The following is a 23,070-nucleotide window of genomic DNA, read 5'->3' as shown; positions in this document are numbered from 1 at the left end:
AAGCCCCCACCACGTGGCATCAATTGTCCCCACGTCATAGCCAGGGAGGGGGGAGCAGGGGCTGTGCCAGGTTGGACAGGACAGGATGTCCTCGATCAGGACCTTGACCCTCTGAGCCTCAGTTTCCTTGTGTGAAAATAGGGGTGACCCCAGGACAGACCTGTGGGAGGTGTCTGGCAGGGACCAGAGGGACTCAGAAGCTTCATCCATGCCGTTCCTCGCCTCTGGTAGTGTCCCCATAACTGGCCTGCCCTCCTCCCATCGCTCCCTGCATCCCTGCCTACTTCGTTCTGTCCATTTGTCCCTTTCCCCACTGCCCACCTCTCCCGCCCTCTCCACCACTCCCACGGGGCCAACCAGCAGACAGGGCTGGTAAGGGGCTTGTGAGCCAGAACTGCTGCACCCATCCCTCAGACACTCCTTCTCCACCACCTGACGGGGCCTGCGCCCAGCTCTCGGTAGGCGGGGCGGCTGGCACTCACCTCTCAGTGGCTGCACGCAGCTCAGCCAGGTGTGCACGGAGCGCTGTGACCTGTCTCCACATGAGGAGGAAGTCCCGGGGCTCCCCTGAGCGTGTACGCTGGGTCTGAGAGCAAGAGGCTCACGTCCACTTCAGGCCTGCGACCCCGTTCACTCTCCCCACAACTCCCTCTTCCAGACACCACGCTGTGCGGGCTCCAAGGGGCCAGGAGTGGACGCTGCATTGCCTCCCGGCTCCTGCAGCCCCCGTCCCATGAGCTCATCTTCCAGAATAATGCAAATGCCCCCCAGGGGGGCAGTGCTTCCATCACCCCCACCCCACCCCAGACGACCCGGGGAGGTGACCACACCCAGCTCCTGCTCAGAAGAAGAACCCACTTAGCCGGGTCTCCCTGCTGGGGCATGAGGCCCTTCTGCAGCATGGAGCTGTGGCCCCTCCAGTGCAGGGGGGTGGGAAGGGTGGAGGAGGGGCCTTTCCTCCTTCTCCAGCACCGAGAGAGCAGCTCTTGCTGTCAGTGGGCTCCTAAGATGTCAGAGGTGGGGCCTCGCCCTTGAAGGTGTGGAGGACACAGAAACCTCTACGCTCTAGCTCCGGCTCACAGGGCAGGGTGGTGAGCCTCCCCTGAGGCAAGGCAGAGCGAATTAGGGTGCTAATGGTGGGGTGGGGCCCACTGCAGGACTGTGTCTGCAGCTGGGGGTGTGGAGTAGAGAGGCGGGGGCAGCAATGGGATGGAGCCATGTGTGGTCACTGGTGCCAGGCTTGCAGGGAACTAAGCTGACACCCAAAAGGTAAGAGTCTCTACATCACCTCCCCAGTCCCTGCTCGGCTGTGCCCTGAAGGCTGACCTCAGGGACTTCTGGAGGGCTCAGCGACATGCCCAGTGCTTTCCATGTGCCCCCTGCCCCTCCCGTTTGTTCCAGCCCCGCCTGATGCCCTTCAATGTTGCTTTCAGACAGAGCGCATTCACGGTGTGCCTGTCCCTCAAGACCCGCACACCCACCTCTTCCCTCATGAAGCCTTTGCTGATCCCCTCCCCTGGGCACACATCCGAGGCCCCGCTTGAGCCACTACCTCAGCTGGGCACCTGCAGGGCAGGCCGCTTTGTGCCTGGCGCCAGAGCCCTAGGTACACCTGCGTTAGCTGCACCCCTCCCCACCCAGACTGGGATCGTCCAGGAGCAGGGCCTGGAGGCTCTTCCTGCTTATACGAGTGGCAGAGCTGGGACGAGCCTGCCCAATAGATGCAGTTAAACACGTTAGAATCCAGACTTCTCAGCTTCCTGGACGCAGGGCTGGGCTGGCCAACATGGTAAGAACACACAGGCTAGGAACCCGTGAAGTCAGGGACTCAGGAGGAACGCAGGCAACCTCTTGCCTAACTGAGCAACTCGAACACATTTCCTTGACCACAAGGGGCTCAGAGGACAGAGAGAATAGCCCAGGAGCCACCCAAAGGGAGTGTCTGCTCACACACAGAAGTGGCACCCCAAAGCTGCACTCTAAGTGAGGCGTGCTAGAAGTGAGTGAATTAGAACGTGTGTGCATGTGCACACACACACCCCTGCCTGCATGACACTGTAAGGAGATGCAATGGGCGGAACGTTTGTGTCCCCCAAAAAGCCCTATGTTGAACCCTAATCCCCACTGTGACAGTATTAGGAGGTCCAGGGCCTTTGGGAGGTGACTAGGCCATGAGGATGGAGCCCTTAGGAACGGGGCTAGTGTCCTTATAAACCCCAGAGAGCTCCCTAGCCCCTTCCATCGTGTGAAGACACAGCGAGAAGGAGCTGTCTGTGATCCAGGCAGCCGGCTCTCACCAGACACTGAACCACCTGGCACCATGATCTCGGATTTCCAGCCTCCAGAACTGTGAGAAATAAATGTCTGTTGTCTATACGCGCCCAAGTCTATGTCATGGCGGCCCAGAAGGACTAAGACAGGAAGGAAGAAAAATCTTCCCTGTGGATTTGGAACCACAAGTTAGGCTTTATGCAATTTTCAGCCTGAATTCATGTAATCTGGGTGTTTCAAAAAAACTCAGGCTGAAAATTTATTTCAACGTGGCCCCGGGGTCTGTCAGAGCCCCTAGGCACCTGTCAGAAGCAAATGAAAATCCTCTCTGGAGAATACCACATCCCTTCCACGTTTCAAAGAATTTTCACAAAATTCCAAGGAAAATACGCAGTTCTTGGGTGAAAAAATAAAAAAGTCACCAAAGACGCAAGGAAACAAAGCACCATGGTCAAGAGCCAGCAGAAACAACGGCATCAGGCCTTGAAGAACTTCAGATGTTAGAACAACAGACACAGACCATAAAATAACTGTGTTTTAGGGGCCAGCCCTGTGGCGTTGTGGTTAAGTTTGGTGCGCTCTGCTTCAGTGGCCCAGGTTTGATTCCTGGGCGTGGACCTACACCACTTGTTGGCGGCCATGCTGTGACGGTGACCCACATACAAAATAGAGGAAGACTGGCACAGATGTTAGCTCAGGGCAAATCTTCCTCAACAAAAAAAGAAACACAACAACACAAAACTATGATCCAACATAAATGAGAGGCTTGAAAATAGGAGTTAGGAGTAAGACATTTGGAGAGGTACCAATTAGAATTCTTAAAGATGAAAAACACAATATCTGGAACTCAAGCCAGGTAGGCTGGTTTAACAGAGATTGGGCACCAGAGAAGAAAACTGATGATGAGGAAGGTAGATTTGAAGAAATCACCTAGAATATAGACCAGAGCGATAAAAAGAAAGAAAATATGCGAGACTGAGAAGCATGGGAGAGAGCATAGAACAGCTAACATGCACGGGGAGGAGAGAGAGCAAGCGTAGGTGATGTTCCAAGAGATAGTGGCTACTTTCCAAAAACAATGAAGGACACGAAATCCTGATGAATCCTACGCAGCATGGACAAAAGGAAACCTCCGCACAGACACATCACAGAACACCAAAGTCAAAGCAGAAATGGTGAAGCACCAGGGCGGGCAGACAGATTACCTTTACGAGGAGTCAGTCAGCATCAAAGGCCCTGGAAGCTGACTTCTCAGCAGAAACGATGGAGCCAGAAGACAGAGAAAGGGTATCTTTAAAGGCTGAGAGGAAACACCTACAACCAGTGAGAACGGTTTTCAAGCAGGAGGGGGATCTCAAGACCCTTGATAAACCAGTGCCAAACTGAATTCTGGGCATGTGCCCTCCAGGGCATTTGTTTCCCATGGTGTCACAAGCCCAGCCGTGGGAAGACGTGGACCAGGCAGGGCGTGGGGCGCGATCTGTCTAAATATCTCCCCGACCTTATGGTGGAGGCCCTGCCATTAGTGAACCCCTGTGATGATGACATGGCTCTCTGGGTGACACTGTGTAAGGGCAGCACACTCCCTCTCGTATGCCTTAATCGACTTGTCTGGTGCCCTGCTCTCCCTGTGCAGGGTGGTGGTGGCACCAAGAGCATCCATACAGCTTCTGATGGGAAGGACAGCTCTGGAGGAGCTCAGGGAAGTGGGGTCAAGTTCTCTAGCATGACAGCTTTGCCCTGAGGGCCTGTGGGGGCCCACGCGGCTGCCCTCTCTACCTCATCCTGTGTGGCCAGTGTAGGGAGGCCCCTCAGAGGTGGGCTTGTCTGAAGGACGTCTGTGGGGCCAGCCTGAGGCCCAGGCACATGGGGACCACCTTGAGCTTCTGCTTCCACCTGGAGGCAGCCATTCTCCAGGCGGTGTGGGGAGAAATCCTGCCAATGGTGCCTTTGGTGGACACGGAGAGGGTCACGGGAACACCTTCAGCCCCTTCAGGGACTGCCTCAGCTCAGAGAGCTGCCTCACCCAGGCCACACCTCTTTCAGGGGACCCCATCCGTGAGAGACGGCAGCAGAGGCACCAACGCCTGGATACCTCCCTCCCACAGGACTGAGGCTGGAGCGCTGAGCCCTGACCCCTCTGTGGCCAGGAGGCAGGCCTGTGGGGACCTCCTTCTCACTCAAGAGCAAGGTGGGCCGCGCTGAGCCAGCACCCACCCTGTGACCTCATTCTACTTGCCAAGTCTGGCCTCAGGGTCGTGCCCTCCTTCTCTCAAGGGGGGGGTCACCCCACCCTAGTGTCTCCCATTCCACAGACTGCTGAGCAGGGGACATGGTGTGGCAGGAGGCCAGTGGCTTTGCCACAGCAGGAACCACAGCTGAAGCCACTCACTTTCTCCTGGTCCCTGCTGTCCCCCCGCCCCCCAGCCACAGGCACCAAAACAGACATCCCCACTAATGAGCAAAAGGAGGGGAGCACCTGTCTCTCGGTCCGTCGCTGCGCCTCCCTCAGCTCCAGCTCACCCCGCAGGTGGAGCACGCTGCCTGTCGTCCTGGCCAGCTCCTCGGCCAGCGTGTCATTGGCCTTCTTCAAGTGCTCTAGCTGTTCCCGCAGAAGGGCGTTCACCTGGGAGAGGCCGGTGCTCCTGGATGGGCAGAAACCACAGTGGTGTGGCCGTGGATGGGTGGCCTCTCCTTAAAGAGGTGTTCAGAGACCCAGGCCCCAGACCTCCTGGGCCCAGGCAACCCCAACTCAAGTGCACAGCCCCTGCCCTACCCCTGTGCACCACTGACCACCTGCGATGGGGCCCCAATGGTCCCCCAAAGCTTCCCCCTCTGCGTGCTCCACCTGGCTCTGCCCCCACAGCTGTGGTCGGCTGCTCAGTCCCAGGGTGTGAAGGTGCACCCCAAGACAAGCAAGAAGGGCAGGGCTTGGGAGCACCGGCTGAGGGTACCAGGGCTGGGGGGAGGCACCGTCCCTGCAGTGGGGCAGGGTGGTGGGGAGACGGAGTCTGGCATGCCCCCTGGAGGGGGCAGCCCCCCTGTGACCGTGGGGGCCTTTCTCCACCAAAGGCAGGTCTGCATGTGGCTGCAGGTGGGGACCCCAAACTCGCCAGGCTGGGTGGACCCACCCTCCCAGAGCCAGCACCTCCCAGACTGGCTGCGAGGCCACAGCAGGACTTTCTCTGCTCCTCTTTCCTCCTTGGGCATTGGCCTCCACTTGGGTTCTTTTCCCCCCTCAAAACTGGTTTTCAAAACATTTCTCAGCCCTTTTCCTCCTTTTCCAGAGTCCCCAAAGGTGAACCAAGCAAGGGAAGCTTTCCACAAACAGTCTGGAGGTGGAGCCAGGCTTGGGGGCTCAGCCCCTCCCTGCATGAAGTGTGGAGAGAAGCCCTTCCCTCCCTGGGGCTGCATCCTGGGACTTGGGGGTGCTGGGGCTGCCTCTGGGGGCCAGGGTGCATCACACGCTTACCGACGGCGAACAAATGAGCCCCTGACCATGAGATCAGAGTGGCTCAAAGCCAAAGGGGTCTGGGAGTCAGGGTGGGGCTGAAGAAGAGTGGGAGTGAGGAGGGCACCCACGGGCACCCCAGAACTGGCTGGGCCACCAGGGCCGTGGTCAGCTCGGGCGACTCACCTGCAGGACCGGCCAGGGTACCAGCCTCAGCAGGTGTTGGGCATGGGGGGGGGGCACATCAAGGAGAGCAAGGCCAGGGAGACCCTCACTGCCTGTGGAACCTGCACCGCTCTCCCCCTGCCCCGTGCCCCCTTCCCCTACTGCACAAAACCTGTCCCCAGATTCCTACAGGTAAATGTAACTTAGAGTCACTTTGGGAAGAGGATGGCCAACAGCCCCAATGTGCAGTGGAGTCTGCCGCCTCGTGGGGTGATGGCCGAGCTCCCTGCAGCCCTGACTGCTGAGCCCGCCAGGCCTCACCTCTGCTCGGCGGCTTCCAGACGGCCGAGGGCCTCCTCCAGGTCTACGCTGTGCTCCAGCTCCGACCTCCGCAGCCGAGCCTCCGTGGTCTGCAGCCGGGCCTGCAGCTGGAGAGGAGCATTAGCCCACCTGGCCGGCTGCTCCGGAGCCCGCCGGGCTGGGCAGCTTTGGCACCAAGCCCTCCTGGGGCGGGAGAGAGGGCTCCCCTGGGGCCTCCAGCTGGGGCTGGGGCCGGCTGTGGTCAGGCTGGGTCTGGTGAAGCTCAGGCCCCTCCACATGATGGGTCAGACAGGCGGCCATCCACATCCTGCCCCTGTGTCCAGTGCCCTCGGCTGGCTGAGGAGGGGGCCTCCGGGGTCTGACTGGGCCACACAAGGGCAGGACGGCTGAGTTGTGGAGCAGGCCTGGGGTCATCTCCCATGAGAGTGAGCAAGCATGGGGGCCGCCCTCTCCCGCTGCTCCTCCTGCCCGTGCTCATACCTGTGTGCTCCCAGGGGGGCAGGGCCCACACCCACAGTGACCCGGGGCCTGCAGCCCCTCAGCCGGCCTGGCAGGGAGGGGAGCCATCCAAGCTGGGCCAGGTCTGCCCCCCAAGCCTGCGTCCTTCCTGCTCCCTGCTGGAGCCTGAGCAGATGGAGACCCTGGGGCTCCAAGGGGAAAAGAAGGAGCGGGGGGAGGGGGGCCCTGCCCAGATGTGCTGACCCAGAGCACAGGCTCTGGGGTGTCTGGGGAGCAGGACTCAGGCCCAGAGAGCAGGCTGGTCGGGGGTTGAGATGCGGGAAGGTCAGGAGAGCCTGGAGGCCAACCTGTGGCATGACCAGGCCGTGTGTGTGGGGAGGTGAGTGGCTCCTCCTCAGCTGCCAGCAGGATGAGAGAGGAGGGGTGAAGGGCCCAGCTGGATCGGGGGGCTTGGGTGGGGGTTGGGAGTGCTACCCGGAATGGAAGATGCCCACGAAGCAGTCACGCTGGCTACCCTGCCTAGCAGCTCGGGGGGACTTGGCGGCCAGGGGAGGCCCAGCCCCTTCTGGCACCTGCACAGGGGGTGCTGAGACGCCAGCAGGAGCCCGGCGCGTGCACTGAGCTGCCAGGTCCTCAAGTCCAGATCTGACTCACGAGGCTTACTAATCCTTCCACAGGATTTCTGTGGCTTCTATTCCCCCGGGACCCTTCCCAACATCTCCACCCTGTGCTAGGAAGATCCCCACCCCCACAGCCAGGCCGGCGGCCACAGAGGCCCAGGGAGGGCAGGCGAGCTCACCGATGTGCTCCAGCCCCCATAGTCGGGATGAGGGAGACCCTCATCTCGCCGACCTGCCTCAAGGGGCTCATGTGGGGTGCGGGCGATGATGAGACGTTCACAGTGAGGGGGTCAGGGCAGAGGGCACCTCTGTGGGGTGCCACCTATCCTTGGAAGCTCTCGGGACCTTAGAGAAGATGAGGCCAGCTGGGGGCTCTTGGGTGTTTAGCATTGGTCACAGGTCACACTGGAGGAAGGGCCAGACCTGGTTCAGGTCTCAGCCCCAGTAATGACAGCGTGGCCCTGGACAACTCTGGCCCTTTCTGAGCCTCATGTGGAAAGTGGGGTCATCTGTCCTGCCATGTTGAGCAAGGGGGGTCTCTGAAGACAGAGCGGTGGGAGCTGAGCCAGACCCAGAGGGGGCTCTGAGCACTCCACACCGTGTGCCGCCCACTCCCCCGCCCCCCAGTCCTCCCTCAGAAGCTAGCATGCCTTGGAGTGGCTGACACGAGAAAGAGGCTCTGGTCTAGCAAGTGTCTTCACCTTTCTGCCTCAGTTTCCCCATCTATACAATGAGAGGCCCTCCTGAGTCCCACGCTTTATCACCAAACAGGCCTCTTGCTGCAGCTTGTCAGTTACCCTGGAAGGCACCGCGGCTGCCCAGGGGACTGAGGATGGAGGACCCAGGGTCCGAGGTCATAGCTGTCCTCTGGTCTGGGAGGTCTCGCTGTCAGGAAGGAGTGGGGGTTGGGGACACAGCCACTTCTCTATGGGCTCTGCTGCGACTTGGGGCCAATTCCTCAGCACCACCCTGACCGGGTCCCTCCCTCCTGGCTCACTGCCTCCTCCTTTGGCAGGTGCTGGCTGAGTTCTGGCACCGTGCTCATGCTGGGCCAGGCGCTGAGGCTCGTGGGTCAGGACTGACCCGGCTGCCCCCACAGGGCTTCCAGCAGGTGGACACAAGTCAATGCCGAAGCTGGGCTCTGAGACCTGGAGGGGCTGTGAGGGATGGGGAGGCCTGGGCACCCATCTACCATGACCTTCCCACCTCCAGCCTCAGTTTCCCCATCTGTTGCCCAGGGTTTGGATGTGCTGACGCACCATCATTCCACATCCTAGGACTCACTGATGGTCCCATTGGTGCGTCTGCCAGTCCCAATGGGTGACCGCCTCACCCCAGACCAGGCTGACACCCTGTGGCCTGCCAAGTGCCCACTGTACACACTTACCCGCTCGCTCACCGCGTGGTGCCTGCTGGCCAGCTCGTCCCGCTCAGCGCCCGCCTGGGCCAGCAGGTCCTCCAGTCGGGACAGCTCCTCCTGCAGGAGCTCGTTCTCCTCCTGCACGTGGGCCAGGGGGGCCGGCGGCTCCTGCACCCCTGCAGGCGAAGCACTGGGGTCAACCTGGGTGGCCAGACTTAGGGACTCCCACCTTGGCCATGACACCCTGTCCCCATGGTGGGACCGTGGACTGGTCTCTGGGCTCCTGCTGCTGGGTCTGCAACAATCTTCTGGGAGGATCCCAGCTCTGACCCAGGAGAGCCCAATGTGGAGGTGGACGTCACACTCTGAGCCTCGCTCCCTCTCCTGTCGATGGCTTCCTGCCAACTCCTTGTCTTCTATGAAGATCTTTAACCCAAATACAGACCCAGGCCCAGGCTGAGCCCCAAACCAATTAACACAGAGAGTGGGGGCTGGTCTGGACCCTGGGTGTCCCCCAGCCCCCCGTGGAGCAGTGAGAACTGCCGGTTCAGGGTAACTGGACTCGTCTTCCAGTAATAAGGAGCTTTCCAAACACGCAGTGGGGCTTCTTTCTCCTTCATACACACTCAGTGAGCTACCCGGTTCCTTTAGGAGGCTGGACAGACCCTCATTACAGAACCGGGTCCCCGGGACCCACGCACAAGGGGGTGGGACTTGCTTGGAGTCACGAGCACACACTGAGGCCAAGCGGCCTGACTGGCCGGTCGGCTCCATGCAGGAACCCGGCCTTGGAGCCAGTTCCCTGGCCTGAAAGTGTAACAGCTAGGCGGGCACCACGAGGGGCCTTGGGGCTGGGTGAGGAACCAGGACAAAGCTCTTGTGGGGAGCGCTGCTCAGCAGCTGAGCTTCCTGTGTGTCAAGCCTAGGATTTTCCCTCATCTAATGAAAAAACGAATGCAGATGAAATCAAGACTGGCGGTCACAAACGTGTCACCAACACAAACGCAGCTCTGGCTGGGGACGGTCCCTGTGCCTGGTGGTCAGGGTACTGTGGGTACTGACACACAATGCCCGTGGGAGGATGTGGATCTGTGCCCTATCACACGGAAGACGACCCGCTGGGCCCCGGGACAGTGAGGGGGGCTTGGCTCCCTGAAGCTGGACTCCAGTTGACTGCTCTGCGGCTCCCCTGGTGTCCTCCGCCCACCCCCCACCCCCCTTCACCTTGGGGTGGCTCCTCGCCCAGGCTGCTGGCCACGATCTCACGGATGCGGGCAGGTACGGGGGTGGGCGAGGCCTGCCGGCCTTCCCCACGCATGGTGAGTGCCCGGTCTTCTCTGCTGGCTGAGGGGCTCAGGATGGTGTCCTCCAGCTTCTGAAAAACACCCGCCCAGAGACACCTGGGCTGGCAGGCCCTGGACAGCTGCGAGGCACCCCCATACGAGCCTACTGCAGTGGGTGGGGGCTCTCATGGGGCTCCCCCAAGGTGGCAAAGTGCGCTGGAGACGACTAGGGGAGGCTGAGGTCACCCAAGGCACATGCCTCGGTTTCTCCACCTGTAAAGTGGGGTGGTGCCCAGCCTGTCCCCAGCCCTACTCTGAGCAGTGATGAGAAAACGTAGAGAAGAGCTTGTCCAGAATACCCAGCGGATGGGGGCACCACGTCCTGCCCTTTAGCCCTGCTCCCCCTCTGCTGGGCCTGGGCTGAGCCATCCGGGTCCACCGCTCTGGAGATGCTGGGAGGCAGGCACCCTTGCTTCTGGTCCACAGGGTCCCTAACCTCCCACCCACCTGGAGCAGGCCGTCTCACAGTTTTCTCAGTGGGGGCTGGGGGAGGGGCCTGAACCCCACCCAGTGGGAACAGAGCCCGGTGAGGAGAGGGGCTGACATAGGTAGAAGCACCAAGCTCAACCCACCCACTTCCCTTTAGACCCAGGCCAGCTGGGCCAGGTTTCACCCTGTCCATCGGGAGGGGCATGTGTGGGCCCTGGGAGAGGGCGGGCAGGAACCGAGGGAGGGGCAGGGGGACGATAGTGAGGATAGCCCTTCTTCCTGGCTGGTCCAGGGAGCTAACCTGTCAATGGAAGGGGTCCGAACAGGCCTGGAAGTGGGCAAGAAATTCCAGGGTCCTGGGTAGCAGAGACTGGACTTGGGATCTTGGGGTCTGAGCTGGCTCTCTGCCTTGGCCCTGGGGATTCTCTGCTCTGCAAGGAGGAGAAAGCTAGGGGAGGGCCTGGGGGTGCCCCCTAGGGCCCCGGTCCCGGCAGGGGCTTTCTTACTGGGTCTAATTGTGGTGCTGACTGTGGGGAGGATGCTCAGGGGTCTGTGAACGCTGGGGGCTGAGACGGCCCATTCCAAACCAGCAGGAAACCTCTGGACATGAGGCAGCACGATGAGACAAGGTCACCAGGGGGCAGGACAGTTCACAGCTGCCCACTGATGAGGATTTTAGGCTGGTTAATTTTAAAACTGCAGATGAGAAGCAGGCTCCGAGGAGTGGAATTTGTTTGCCCTTTGATCAGAGACAGTTGCATTTGTGAAGGAAATCTCCATGCCTCCCTCTCTGCGCCAGGAGGATGGGGGGATGGCCTTATCTCTGGAAACTCTTAATGGGGAAGGCAAGAACTTAAGTTGTTTACTGTCTGGCAACCTCATGTAACTGACCCCCCACCCCCAAATCCTCTTTTGTCTTTAGCTGAGGATAATATTTAAGCGGTGACTTCTGCCATTTACTCAATCTGGTTTGATTCTTATCTAAAAGTTGTGGGACCGCCCAATGGCCGGACCCTACCGGCACTGGTACCATTTTAACTTTTTTTGTTGTCTTGTAAAGAGATAACTCACATACCCATGCCTTAAATTTAGCCTTACTCTCCACCCAGGTTTGCAGCAGAAGCAGCAGCAGCAACACGCCGGCAGCAGCTCTGACTACCCATGGGTCGTGTCCCCATGGCAGCAGCAGAAGCTCTGACTGCCCATGGGTCCTGTCCCCATGCTATTCTGTACTATTCTCTAAATAAAAGAGCACTACTGCCAGATCTTAAGAGTCTAAGAAATCTTTCTTTCGACTCCTTGGCTCACCGACCCCGCATCATCCACCCGTCCCACCTCACTCAGGATATCTGATTAAAAGCAGTGAATTAAAAATAAAAGGGTGGGTGGAGACTTCCCATGGGGCCCCAGAGATGGATGTCCACTTCCAATGACTCTTCAGGGTGGCGAAGTCCTCTTGCTACACGCCCCCCCCCCCAAACTCAATGCCACACGCCCAGACCCTCCCCTCCTCCGGCTTCCCAGAAGCCCTCCCCCTGTAGCCCCTCAGAGGGCCAGCACACTCTCTAACCTATGACTCCCCAAATCTCCCTCCGAGTCCTGGTGAGTGACCACCTACAGCCTCCTACTTGCCTGTCACCCCCCTCCTCCCATGTCCTCCCAGCTCTCTTGGAGGACTTCCTGGGAACACCCTTGCTCCCTGCACCGCACTGTGCCCACACACCCTCAGCCCGCTCCCTCCTCCTGAGACCCCAGCTTAGCCTCTTTCTCACACATCCTCCTCTACTGCTCCCTGGACATAAGGCCTGCTCCTCCATCAGGACACCCCCTCCCACCCCTGCCCCAGAACATAATGACCACTCTTCTGGGCCAGTGACAGACTGCTAAACGTCACCCCAAGACCCAGGCTCCTACATGACACCTCATGAGGTCCCTTTCTGATCCCCAGTAGCAACCCAGTGATGGGCAGTCATTGAGCAAATGCCATGGACTGAACCCCATTGCCCTCCAGGGTGAGCGGAGGGAGTGGGAACTCTGCCCTCCTTCAGGCTGGGGGCCTTTCTTCTCTCCTGGGTGTTTGCATGTGAGTCCCCTGGGGTCTTGAGGAGGCGCCTTCACTCAACACTCCTACAGGTGACCCCCTTCAGTCTTAGGTGGCTGGTGAGCAGCCTCCTGCCGGGGATGGGGGTGGGGGTGGGGTGTGGGGTGGGGTGTGAGGAAGACCACCAATGGCCTCTCCTGCCCTGATGGGAGGAATGGCGGCTGCAAGAGGCTCAGCCATTGTCTGCCCTGAACCCTTTATTTGCACAGGAGAAACTGAGGCCCAGCGGGGTGCCGAGAACCACCCCAGGCCCCGCGCAGCGCCATGAGCTCCAGGAAGGACTCTGCTCCTCGGCCCTCCCCGCCCTCCCTCCCGCTCCCCCGGGCATCCGCGGCGCCACCCGCTAACGGGAAAGCAGCAGCGGCATAAACTTGACTCATTCCTAACATTTACAGAGGGTCACTTATTAGCCGAGACGTCCCAAGAGGCGCTGGGGGCGTAATGGGTTCCAGCTGTGGCCCGGTGCCTGCGATGGGCCGCGGCCCAGCTCCAGCCGAGGGGGTGCGGGGGAGGGGAGCGGCGGAGGGCGGACGCGTGCGGAGGGGCCCCGGGGCTGGGGGCGCAGGGGGCGGGGCTGGCGGGGTGTGAGGGCAGCCCCGCCCCGCCTCGCGGACACCACCGGAGGGGAGGGAGGGGAGCTGGGAGGAGGGGCTCCGTCCACGGCGTGTAGTTAGGCCGGCGCGAGGGTCTGGGACCCCTCCGCGCGCCACTTCCGCCGGCTCGAGTCTGGCCCGGAGGGGTTCTGCCGCCCCCACCCCGAGACCTTCGTGTCCGCCACCTGTGGCCCCGCAGGTCCGGGCTGGTCTCCTTCCTGTGACCGGGCAGTGCACGAGGAGACTTCTGGAAGGTCCCCCCACGGCAGCCTCAGTCCGTCAGAGGGGACACCAGTGCTGGATGTCAGAGGGGACACCAGTGCTGGACATCAGTTTCCCAGAAGACCCCAGACTCAGTGGAGCTGGGCCATGCCCCTCCCTCCTGCCCCCAGCGCCCTCCCCTTCAGCTCAGCCAGCACTAAAGACCTCAATGGGGTCACAGCCCCTGTGGCAGGCGCCACCCGTGGGCCCTGCCTAGCGGGGCTGTGTACGTGAAACCTGCAGGGGCTGCCCTCTCCCTTGTGGCTGTGTAGAGGGGGAGGGCCCCACCCTAGAGGAACGTGGGCTACCCTGTCTCCCCAGCCCTGGATCAGAGCAAGACTCCCATTTAGGAGAATTGGGCTGGAGTCCCTGCTCTGCCACCAGCAGTGTGACCCTGGTGTGTCACCTGCCCTGCTAAGTCTTGTGTCCTCCACTGTGAAAATGGAGGGGGGCGGTGTGTCCCACAGAGTTGAGGTTGCAGCTCTGTGGAGGATGGAATGTGGGGCCTCTAGGACCCCCGCCCCCCATTTTCACAGATGAGGACAGAGCCTCTGGACGGCAGGTGGGGTTGTAGATCACAAATGCAATCACGCTGTCAGACCAATTTCACTACTTCCCCTTGCTGGTAGCCGGGTCAGAACTCCCCGAGTGGCTCCTGCTGACTCTCCAGGCTGCTCAGGGCTTGGGGGAGAGACAGCCTGTGTCCTGGTTCCCAGGAGAGAGAAGGATGGATTGCAAAAGGAGCCCAACGACTTCGGGACAGAGGAAGATGAGGCTCCCACACCTGGATCCGAGTTGGGGAGACCCCTGGGTGGACCAGGGAGGGTCCAGATGAGCCCAGTAGGAGGGAGGGCATGAAAACGTCTATTTAAGGTCACCCTGGGAGAGACAGCGTCCAGCGGGTGCCCCTGACTCAATCAGGACCCAGGCTGCATCCTGCTAGGGCAGGAGCAGGGTGAGGGAGTCAGAGTTCCAAGGCTGTTCTGGGCCCCTCTGTGGGGTGGATGGGATGGCCCGCGGGCCGTGTGGGTCTGGGCGCCGGTCCCCAACACTGCCACCGTGTGGCCACGACGGGACTGCAGGAGGCCGCGTCCGCCAAGCTCTTGGAGAATGGAGGGTGGGGGCTCGGTACACCCTAGAAAAGTGAAGGATGTGTGACTGGTTGGTGAAGTGAAGCAGGGTGTGTAGGATGCTTAGGGACAGTCACCACTCAAGGTTTCTTAGCAAACGTTTTCATATCTGTTACCTTGACCTGAACCAGCAACTTCTTGCCTCCACGTTATAGGTGAGGATGTGGGGACTTGCTCCGTCACCCGCTCCCAAGCGGCAGTGTTGGGACTGGGACCCCACCTGCGGGACCCTAAACGCCCACAACGTTGGTTACTGGTGAGCTAGCATCCTCCCAGTGGCCAGAGAGCAGGACTCAGCTGACGGGCGTCCTCAGGGCTCCTCCCCGGTGTGGCACCCCCTGAGCCCGGCCCCCCTGCCCCGGCTGCCCACTTTCCTCCCCCGTCTCCGCCTGTGCACCAGGCATTCCCACAGACCTCCCTGCATCCCCAGGTGGCAGGCTCTGGCCCTCGCCAGGGGCGGGCACAGCTTGAAGAACACATCTGAGGACAGGGCCTCCAGCCAAGTGCAGCCACCGGACGTCTGCTTGCCGTCCTTCCGCGGCTTGGCCTGCTGCAGAGAGGGCCCTGGGTGGGGTGGCCGCCTGCCAGGCTCCATTTCCTCAGGAAAAAGAGCTTCTCTGTGTCTGGGGTAACACCTGGCCCCTGATGTGCTGTATCTCAGCACTGCTCCGTTTCCGTCTCTGCGTTTGGTGAGGACTCTGTCCCCTGGGCGTCACCCCAGGGCAGGCTCATGCTTCTTGTGGGTGGCAGTTTGGTCCCCAGCTAATAATAAAGGATAATAATAATAATAATGCCCGGCCAGGCATTGAACCAGGCGTTGGGCATTCACCTCTGTACCCCCAGCCCCAGTCCCCAGCACTCGAGCGAGCTCAGACCGAGGTCACTACACAAATGATTGAAAATGCAGCCTAAGGTATGAATCACTAACCGCAAAATGACTCATATCAAGGAACACTCTGGAGGGCAAAGAGCCTGTCTATCTTGTTTGCTCCTGTGTCCCCAAGGCCCACAGGCTTCCTGGAGGAGGTGGCAGGAGAGTTGGACCTTGAAGGATGAGTAAGAGTCTGACAGCTAGAGGGGACACAGGTCAGGTGTCCAGGTGGAGGGAACAGTGGAAGCACAGGTCTCCAAAATCCGTGTGGGGCCTGGGGGCGGAAGGGTGGGGATGGGGGTGAATGAGGCAGGAGAGGAAGCTGTGAAGGCCTTCAATGTCCCATTGAGGACTGTGGGGCCCCATCCTTGGACCACGGGGCGAGGGTAGTGGTGTTTCTGAATGAGGAGGGGGATGTGGCCCGTGTGATTTGCACAGTGACCCTGGCTGCGTCGGTACAAGTGGATGGGAGATTCGGAGGTGGGCCAGCGCTTCCTCCTCCTTCCCTGGTTTGCTCGGGCGCGGCACAGGGCTTGGCCCTTGGCAGGTGACTGATGAGTGCTTGCCACACCACGGGGCTGTCAAACCATCCCAGCTCCTCTCCCGTGGGTGAGCCCCTCTCATTCAGGCTCTGGGGGGCCCCGGTGACCATCTGTCTCACCCCATTGTACAGATGGCGACACTGAGGCAGAAATGACCAGCAACACCAGTGACAGAGAGCTGGCACCAGAAGCAGGACACCACGCTGCCCTCCCCGATGACTCCCTCACTGTGCCCACCCTCCTTCCAGGACCACCTGGCAGCACCTTCCCCCCCTCCTCCCTCTCTACCTTCCTTTTCCTCCCCTCCCCGCTCAGGCTCCCCACTTTGGAAACATGTTTAATCTTTTGATGACAGAAATTCCGCCACAAGAAGTCCTTTCCTTCTCCTGGGGAATTCCCAGGGTCTTACAAAAGCTGTGGGTGGAGATACTGTCCTCAAGAAGTTAAAATCCGGAGATCCAGAATTTGCCTTCTGGGAAGGATTCGGGAGGATGCAGTGAGCCAGCCCTCCCTCCACGGCAACTAGAACAGCCAGCTAAACTATGAAGCATCTGTTTTTAAAGATGTCAGAGAGCTCTGAAAGCAATGAGATAGAGGGACTGAAATTGGAGGAAGTAGAAAGCATCCGAGATGGGCTGTGGTCGTCCCGGGCTGGGGGCAGATGCTCTGAGTTTGGCCCAAGCAGGGCTGTCAATGGGGGAAGAGCAGCCAACAGAGCTTTTCGTAGCTGCCTGGAGCCGGAGTAACAAAGTCAGAGATTTGAGGAGCCTCAAACACAGAGCCACTTTCTCCTGCTGTCATTTTTAAAATGGTCATAGCATCCCAACACATCAGTGACCTCGGAGGAAGTGTGATAACAAAACTCGTGCAAGACCTCTCCATTGAGAGTTGAGAGTCGAGTAAATTGAGAAAAGCTTCGATGGAAGAAAAGATTGTGTACGTGAATTGGAAGACTAGATATTGTAAAGGTGTCAGTCCTCCTCAAATTAATCTATAAAGTCAATAAAATGCTAGTCCGCAGCCCAGTACGGCTTTTATGTTATAGAAATTGACAGATTGGTTCTAAAATTCATGTGGAAATGAGAAGAGTCAAATCTCCCTAGGTGATGGTGAAGAAGAATAAGGCCGAGGAGTCATGCCCCGGATGTGAAGACATGTTACAAATCTGCCCTAATTAACACAGAGTGTTGGTGTGAAGACAAGCTGACCAGTGAAAGAGATCATAAACTCTGGAAGCATATCCATAAACGCACGCTCACGCATGCACACAGGCACAGAGACGCACATACACCTTGTTTGTGACAAGGGTGACACAGCAGAGCAGTGGGGAAATGATGGGGCTGGGTCCCCTGGATATCCACATGGGAGGAAATGCTGGTGGTCTCTAGTTTAAACCACACACAGAGATCAATTCCCAATGGACTGCAGATTTAACTGTGCAAGTAAAACATCAAGCTTCTAAAAGAAAATATAGAAGAACATCTTTGTGACCCTGGAGTAGCCGAAGTGTGTTTCTTAAACAGCCCACAGGAAGCACTAACATGAGGGGGAAATGGATAAATTGTGTTACATTAAAATTATGAATGCTCCTCAAAAGACACCATTACACGATGAAAAGACCAGCTACAGAAGATATTCGCAATGCGTGTATTCAGTAAACGACTCGTTTCTAGATTAAACAATCAAATTCAAATCAATAATAAAAAGAGACGGCACCCCGAAAGAAAGAAGGGCAAAATTTTAGAGCAAACACTTCACCAAAAAGATATCTAAGTGGCCAATAAGCACAGAGAAACGTACTCAACTCCATTAGTCATCAGGTAAGTGATAATTAACATCACAATGCAATACCACTGGGCATTCACCATAATGGCTAGGTAGGAAATGGCAGGCAATGCCCAGGGTTGGCAACCAGCCCCTCACACGCTGTAAGTCGGTACAGCCTTTCTGGAAACCTAATTGACAGTATCCACTAAAGCTGAACATATGCAAACTATGATCTAGCATTCCCACTTTTGGTGTATACCCAACAGAGACGTATGCATATGGCACCCAAAGATATGTACCAGAGTGTTTGTGGCTGTGCTATTCATTTCAGGCCAAATTGGAAACCACTCAAATGGCCATTACCAATAAAATGGATGAAAAGTGAGGTATATTAACATGATGGAATGCTATATTTTGATGAGGACAAGTGAGCCATACCTGCGTGCTACATTCCGGGTGAATTTTACAAATGTGGTGTTGCACCACAGAGCACATACATATATGGTTCCAGTTCTGTAAAGTTCCCAAATAGGCAAGATAAATCTATGTCAGGTTGAGGGTGCTTCTGGCATTCTGATAATGCTCTACTAGATGTGGGTGCTAGTCAGGTGGGTGGGCTCGGTTAAGCTGCATGCTTGGGATGGCTGCACTTTTCTCTATGCATGAAATTCTTCAACCAAAAGTGGAAACTAAATCCAGTGATTTTTCATCTCAAACGCCAGTCTCTGGACTATGGGGTTCTGTTCTTACCCACACATTTTGTATGCAATGTCTTTCCATCCATTCTCCAATCTACTGCCTATCCACCATGCTCATCCACCCATTTGACCATCTATCACGATCTGCATGACAGTCCCTTCACCTACCCACCCTCACATCTGTTTATTCATCCATCCTCTAATCCAGAGGTCAGCAAACTACAGTCTGTAGGCCAAATCCAGCCTGCCACTTGTTTGTAAATAAAGCTTCACTGGGATATAACCACACCCGTTTGTTTATGTACTGTCTATGGCTGCCTTCATGCTCCAGTTACAGAGTTGAGTAGTTGCTACAGAAACTTGATGTTTTGCAAAGCCTGAAATATTATCTGACGCTTTCAAGAAAAAGTTTGCCAACCTCTGCTCTAATTCATCTATCCACTCATTCCATCCCACTCCATCTCACCCTGTCCCATCCCACCCCATCCCACTCCATCCCATCCCATCCCATTCCACCCCATCCCACTCCACCCCATCCCACTCCATCGCACCCCACCCCATCTCATCCCATGCCATCCCACTCCATGCCATCCCACTCTATCCCATCCCATCCCATCCCATCCCACCCCATCCCATCTCATACCAAGCCACCCCACTCCACTCCATCCCACTCCATCCCACCCCATCACATCTCATCCCATCCCACCCCATCCCACTCCATCCCACTCCATCCCACCCCACCCCATCTCATCCCATCCCATCCCACTTCATCCCACCCCACTCCATCCCACCCCATCCCAGCCCACCCCATCCCAACCCACCCCATTCCATCCCACTCCATCCCATCCCACCCCATCTCATCCCATCCCACCCCACCCCACTTCATCCCACCCGACCCCATCCCACTCCATCCCATCTCATCCCATCCCATCCCACCCAATCCCACCCGATCCCACTCCACCCCATCCCACCCCATCCCACCCCATCCCACTCCATCCCATCCCACCCCAACTCATTCCATCCCACTCCACCCCATGCCACCCCATCCCATCCCACCGCATCTCATTCCATCCCACCCCATCTCACTCTATCCCACCCCACCTCATTCCATCCCACTCCACCCCATCCCACCCCATCCCACCCCAACCCACTCCATCCCATCCCACCCCATCTCATTCCATCCAACCTCATCCCACTCCAATCCACCCCACCCCACCCCATCCCACCTCATCTTCTCTTACTCACTTAAGACATTGCTCCAACAATCCTTCCTTGTCTCTTATGTATCAGTATCTCTATCAGACCATTCTTGTTGACACAAAGTGTCTTAATTTATGCTCACCCTACTAAAAAAAAAATTGTTCATACGTGCCCCATGAGGTACCCTTGCGATCAAGGTCACCATGACCTCCGTGTCTCTGAATCCAGGGGCCCACAGACTCCATTGTGCTTGATCTGTTGGCAGCGTTTGGTGCTGACGATTGCTGCCTCCTCCCGGACACACTCTCCTCAGGGGGCTTCTTGACCCCCTACTCTCCCAGTGCTTCTCACCTCATTGGCCACCTCATCCTGATCTCCTGGCTGGTTCCTTCTCGTCTCCCCCATCAGTAAGTGTGGGAGTTGCCCCATCTCCTCTTTCTATGCACACTCACCCCTGTGGGGTCCCACCCAGTTACCACGTGCCAACAACCCCAGCATGGAGCTCTTCCCTGGAACCAGACCCACACGTCCACTGGCCTCCACTCATTTCCACTTGGATGTTAGCAGGCTTCCCCACTCTACGACGTTCAAAACAAAACCTCTGAGCACAGGACTGTTAAGCTAGATGTGAAAAAAACAAACAACTGAATCTCTATATGTTTGGAAATTAAGCTATTTATACCTCCAGATAATCCATGGATAAAATAAAAAATCACAGTGGAAATTGGAAAACAGTTTGACTGCATAATATTGAAAATTTATTATGTCCAAACTGTGGGATGCAGCTAAAGCCTTGCTTGGAGGGAAATGCATACTTTAGGGAAAAAAAGGAAGAAAGTGGGAATGTAAAATGGTGCAGCTGCCATGGAAAACAATATGGAGGTAACTCCAAAAATTAAACACAATTACCATATGATCCAGCAATTCCACGTCTGGGCATGAACCCCAAAGAACTGAAAGCAGGGACTCGAGCAGATATTTGCTCACCCGTGTTCATGATAGCATTATTCACAACAGCCGAAAGATGGAGACAACCCAGCTGTCTGGGAACACGTGAACAGACAAACAAACTGTGGCCTATCTGTACAATGGAATATTATTCAACCCTAAAAAGGAGGGGAATTCTGACAGATGCTGTAATATGGACTAACATTTAGGACCTTATGCTAATTGAATTAAGCCAGACACAAAAAGACAAAGATTCCACTTATCTGAGGTCTCTAGTGTAGTCAGATTCACAGAGACAGAAAGTAGAATGGTGGGGGCCAGGGTCTGGGGGAGGTGGATGGGGGGGGTCACTGTTTAATGGGGACAGAGTTTCAGTTGGGGAGGATGAGAAAGTTCTGGAGATGGATGGTGGTGATGGTTGCACACCAGTGTGAATGTGCTTAATGCCACTGAACTGCATACTTAAAAATGGTTAAAGTGGTGCATTTTATGTTATGTGTATTTTACCACAATTTTTAAAAAAGTAAAAAAAGAAATGAAACAAAAGAAGGCTGCCAATCAATGAGCTAAGCACACATCTCAGAAAATTAGATGAGCCACAAACCCAGAGACCTGAAAAGCAAAGGAATAATAAATACATCAACTAATGAAATAGAAGTCAAAATATTAGAGAGGATCAACAGGCGACCGGCATCCGAAATGAAAAGGGTCATCACTTCAGGGTGACCAACTCGGGACTTCCTCGGATCTTGCACCTGAAGTACTGGGTCTCAAACCCCTCCACACCCAGGGACAGGTGGTCACCATGCTTCAGATGCTCAGACATCCAAAGGACAGTAAGAAGATATTAGGAACAACTTCTCCCAGTAAATTTGAAAATTTAGATCTAATGGATAAATTCCTAGAAAAATACCATTAATTAAAACCTAACCAAAAGAAATAGTCTGAAAAGTCCCATAGCTTTAGAGAAACGGGGTCCAGAATCACACATCCTCTCTCACTAGGCTTCCCCCCAGGGCTCCTCTGCAGCAGCCTGCTTCCTCTGCCCTGGGTCCCGACCATCTGAGAATCCAGTTCTGGGGGGGAGGGGGCGGTGCTGGCGTTCTGGGACACTGTGCAGAGGTCGAGGAGAGTGCAGAGGAGAGCAGCCACGCTGGCTGGAGGGAGCGGGGCGTCCAGAGCTTCTCCAGGCATGGGAGCATGTTCAGAGGCCCCCCATCCTCAAGCCACACCTTGCCCCCGCCCCTCAGCTTCCGTGTCTGTAGCTGGAGGGGCTGGGGATCCCTCTGGCCCTGCCGCCCCTGTCTGGACTGGGCTATCTGGGCATCTTGTGGCGCCCGCCTGCCTGCTCCCTCTGGTGTAATTGCTCCGAGATCTCAATCACCACAGTGCAAATAACAGGTGTTGGTGGGGCAGGCAGAGCGGACCTCGCCAGGGCTCCGCGGGGCCGTCAGATGACAGTCTCTGGTGGGCAGCAGGAGTTTGGGCGAGAAGCATCCACGAGTCACGCGTGCCACGCACCAATGACCACTGCCAGAGGTCAGCACCATCCCGGGGTTCTCCCTCAAACCAGCCCGTAACCATAGCAACTTGCTTCAACCCTTGAGCCTCGGTTTTCCTGAATCCAAAGGGATGACAGAATTCTCACAGGAGGGCAGGGATGCCGGGCTGAAAGTGTCTGGGAAATTGCAATGTGCAAGCCCTTCCTCCCTCCCTCCACTGTTGGTCAGCCCCACACTCAGACCCTCAGAGAGCTGAGACCCCATCAGAGCTGGACAGAGAAAGTCACCCCCCCACCAGGGCCGCCTCCTCTGTGTTGTTGCATCACCTGATTCAAATACCCCGCCCTTGCCACGCTCTGTCCTGTGTGGGCATGTGTGTGTGTGTGCATGCATGTGCATGTGTGCATGTGTGCGGTGACTCCACCATGTTATTTAGTCTCCTGGCACCAACCGTGGGCAATTGCCCTTCTCTGGTGACCTGTGTTGCTCAGATAGGGCCACGTCAACCCTCTACAGTGTGGTTTCGAGGTCCTAAGATCTGGGTTAATAAGCGACTCTGAGTCAGCTGGTGCACCAAGGGTCACGGGGCTCCCTGAGGGATCCGCTGGGGTGGGGACTGCCTGGCTGTGGTGGCTGGAGCCAGGTGATGGCCGGGTGGGCCCACCTAAGGGGGTGGGGTCGCAGGGCTGGGAAGGGGGTTGGATCTGGGAAGTAGGGAGTGAAGGGCAGAGGGGCCTCTGGGATAATTCCCAGTCGTTATTACTATAGTTGTTGTTATGCAGATGGGCAGGAGGAAGAAATACAGAGCTAGAACCTCTGGGCTCACAGGATAGACAGAGGGATGGACCACACCCGCCACCAAGCTCAGAGATGGCAAACACCTCTCCAGGGCAGCTCCCAGGGGCCCCCACACTCTGCCAGAAAAAGCAGTCAACTATATCCCAGAACAGCAGTGTTGGGGGTCGTCTGGACCCTGTCACCCACAACATGCAGGGCAAAGGGGCCTGCCCACCTGAGCTCCACATGGAGTCAGGGAGC

At 57.2% G+C, this 23,070-nt stretch overlaps 1 protein-coding gene across 1 annotated transcript in view; it reads right to left on the bottom strand.

The window, feature by feature from the left end:
- CROCC2 (ciliary rootlet coiled-coil, rootletin family member 2) overlaps positions 1-23,070 on the bottom strand; it is a 76,002-nt gene that overhangs the window by 52,564 nt on the left and 368 nt on the right. The window contains exons 2-6 of the mRNA XM_023642774.2: positions 9,872-10,022; positions 8,675-8,823; positions 6,209-6,315; positions 4,751-4,916; positions 483-586 (exon numbers count right to left, since the gene is read on the bottom strand). Of these exons, the coding sequence (XP_023498542.2) occupies positions 483-586; positions 4,751-4,916; positions 6,209-6,315; positions 8,675-8,823; positions 9,872-10,022 (677 nt within the window). The remainder of the gene's footprint in view (positions 1-482; positions 587-4,750; positions 4,917-6,208; positions 6,316-8,674; positions 8,824-9,871; positions 10,023-23,070) is intronic.

The sequence above is a fragment of the Equus caballus genome, chromosome 6 (assembly GCF_041296265.1).
Source record: "Equus caballus isolate H_3958 breed thoroughbred chromosome 6, TB-T2T, whole genome shotgun sequence".
In the NCBI taxonomy this organism is placed as follows: Eukaryota; Metazoa; Chordata; class Mammalia; order Perissodactyla; family Equidae; genus Equus; species Equus caballus.
Note: the sequence above shows the minus strand (reverse complement) of the source record. Positions and strands in the feature narration are given on the sequence as shown.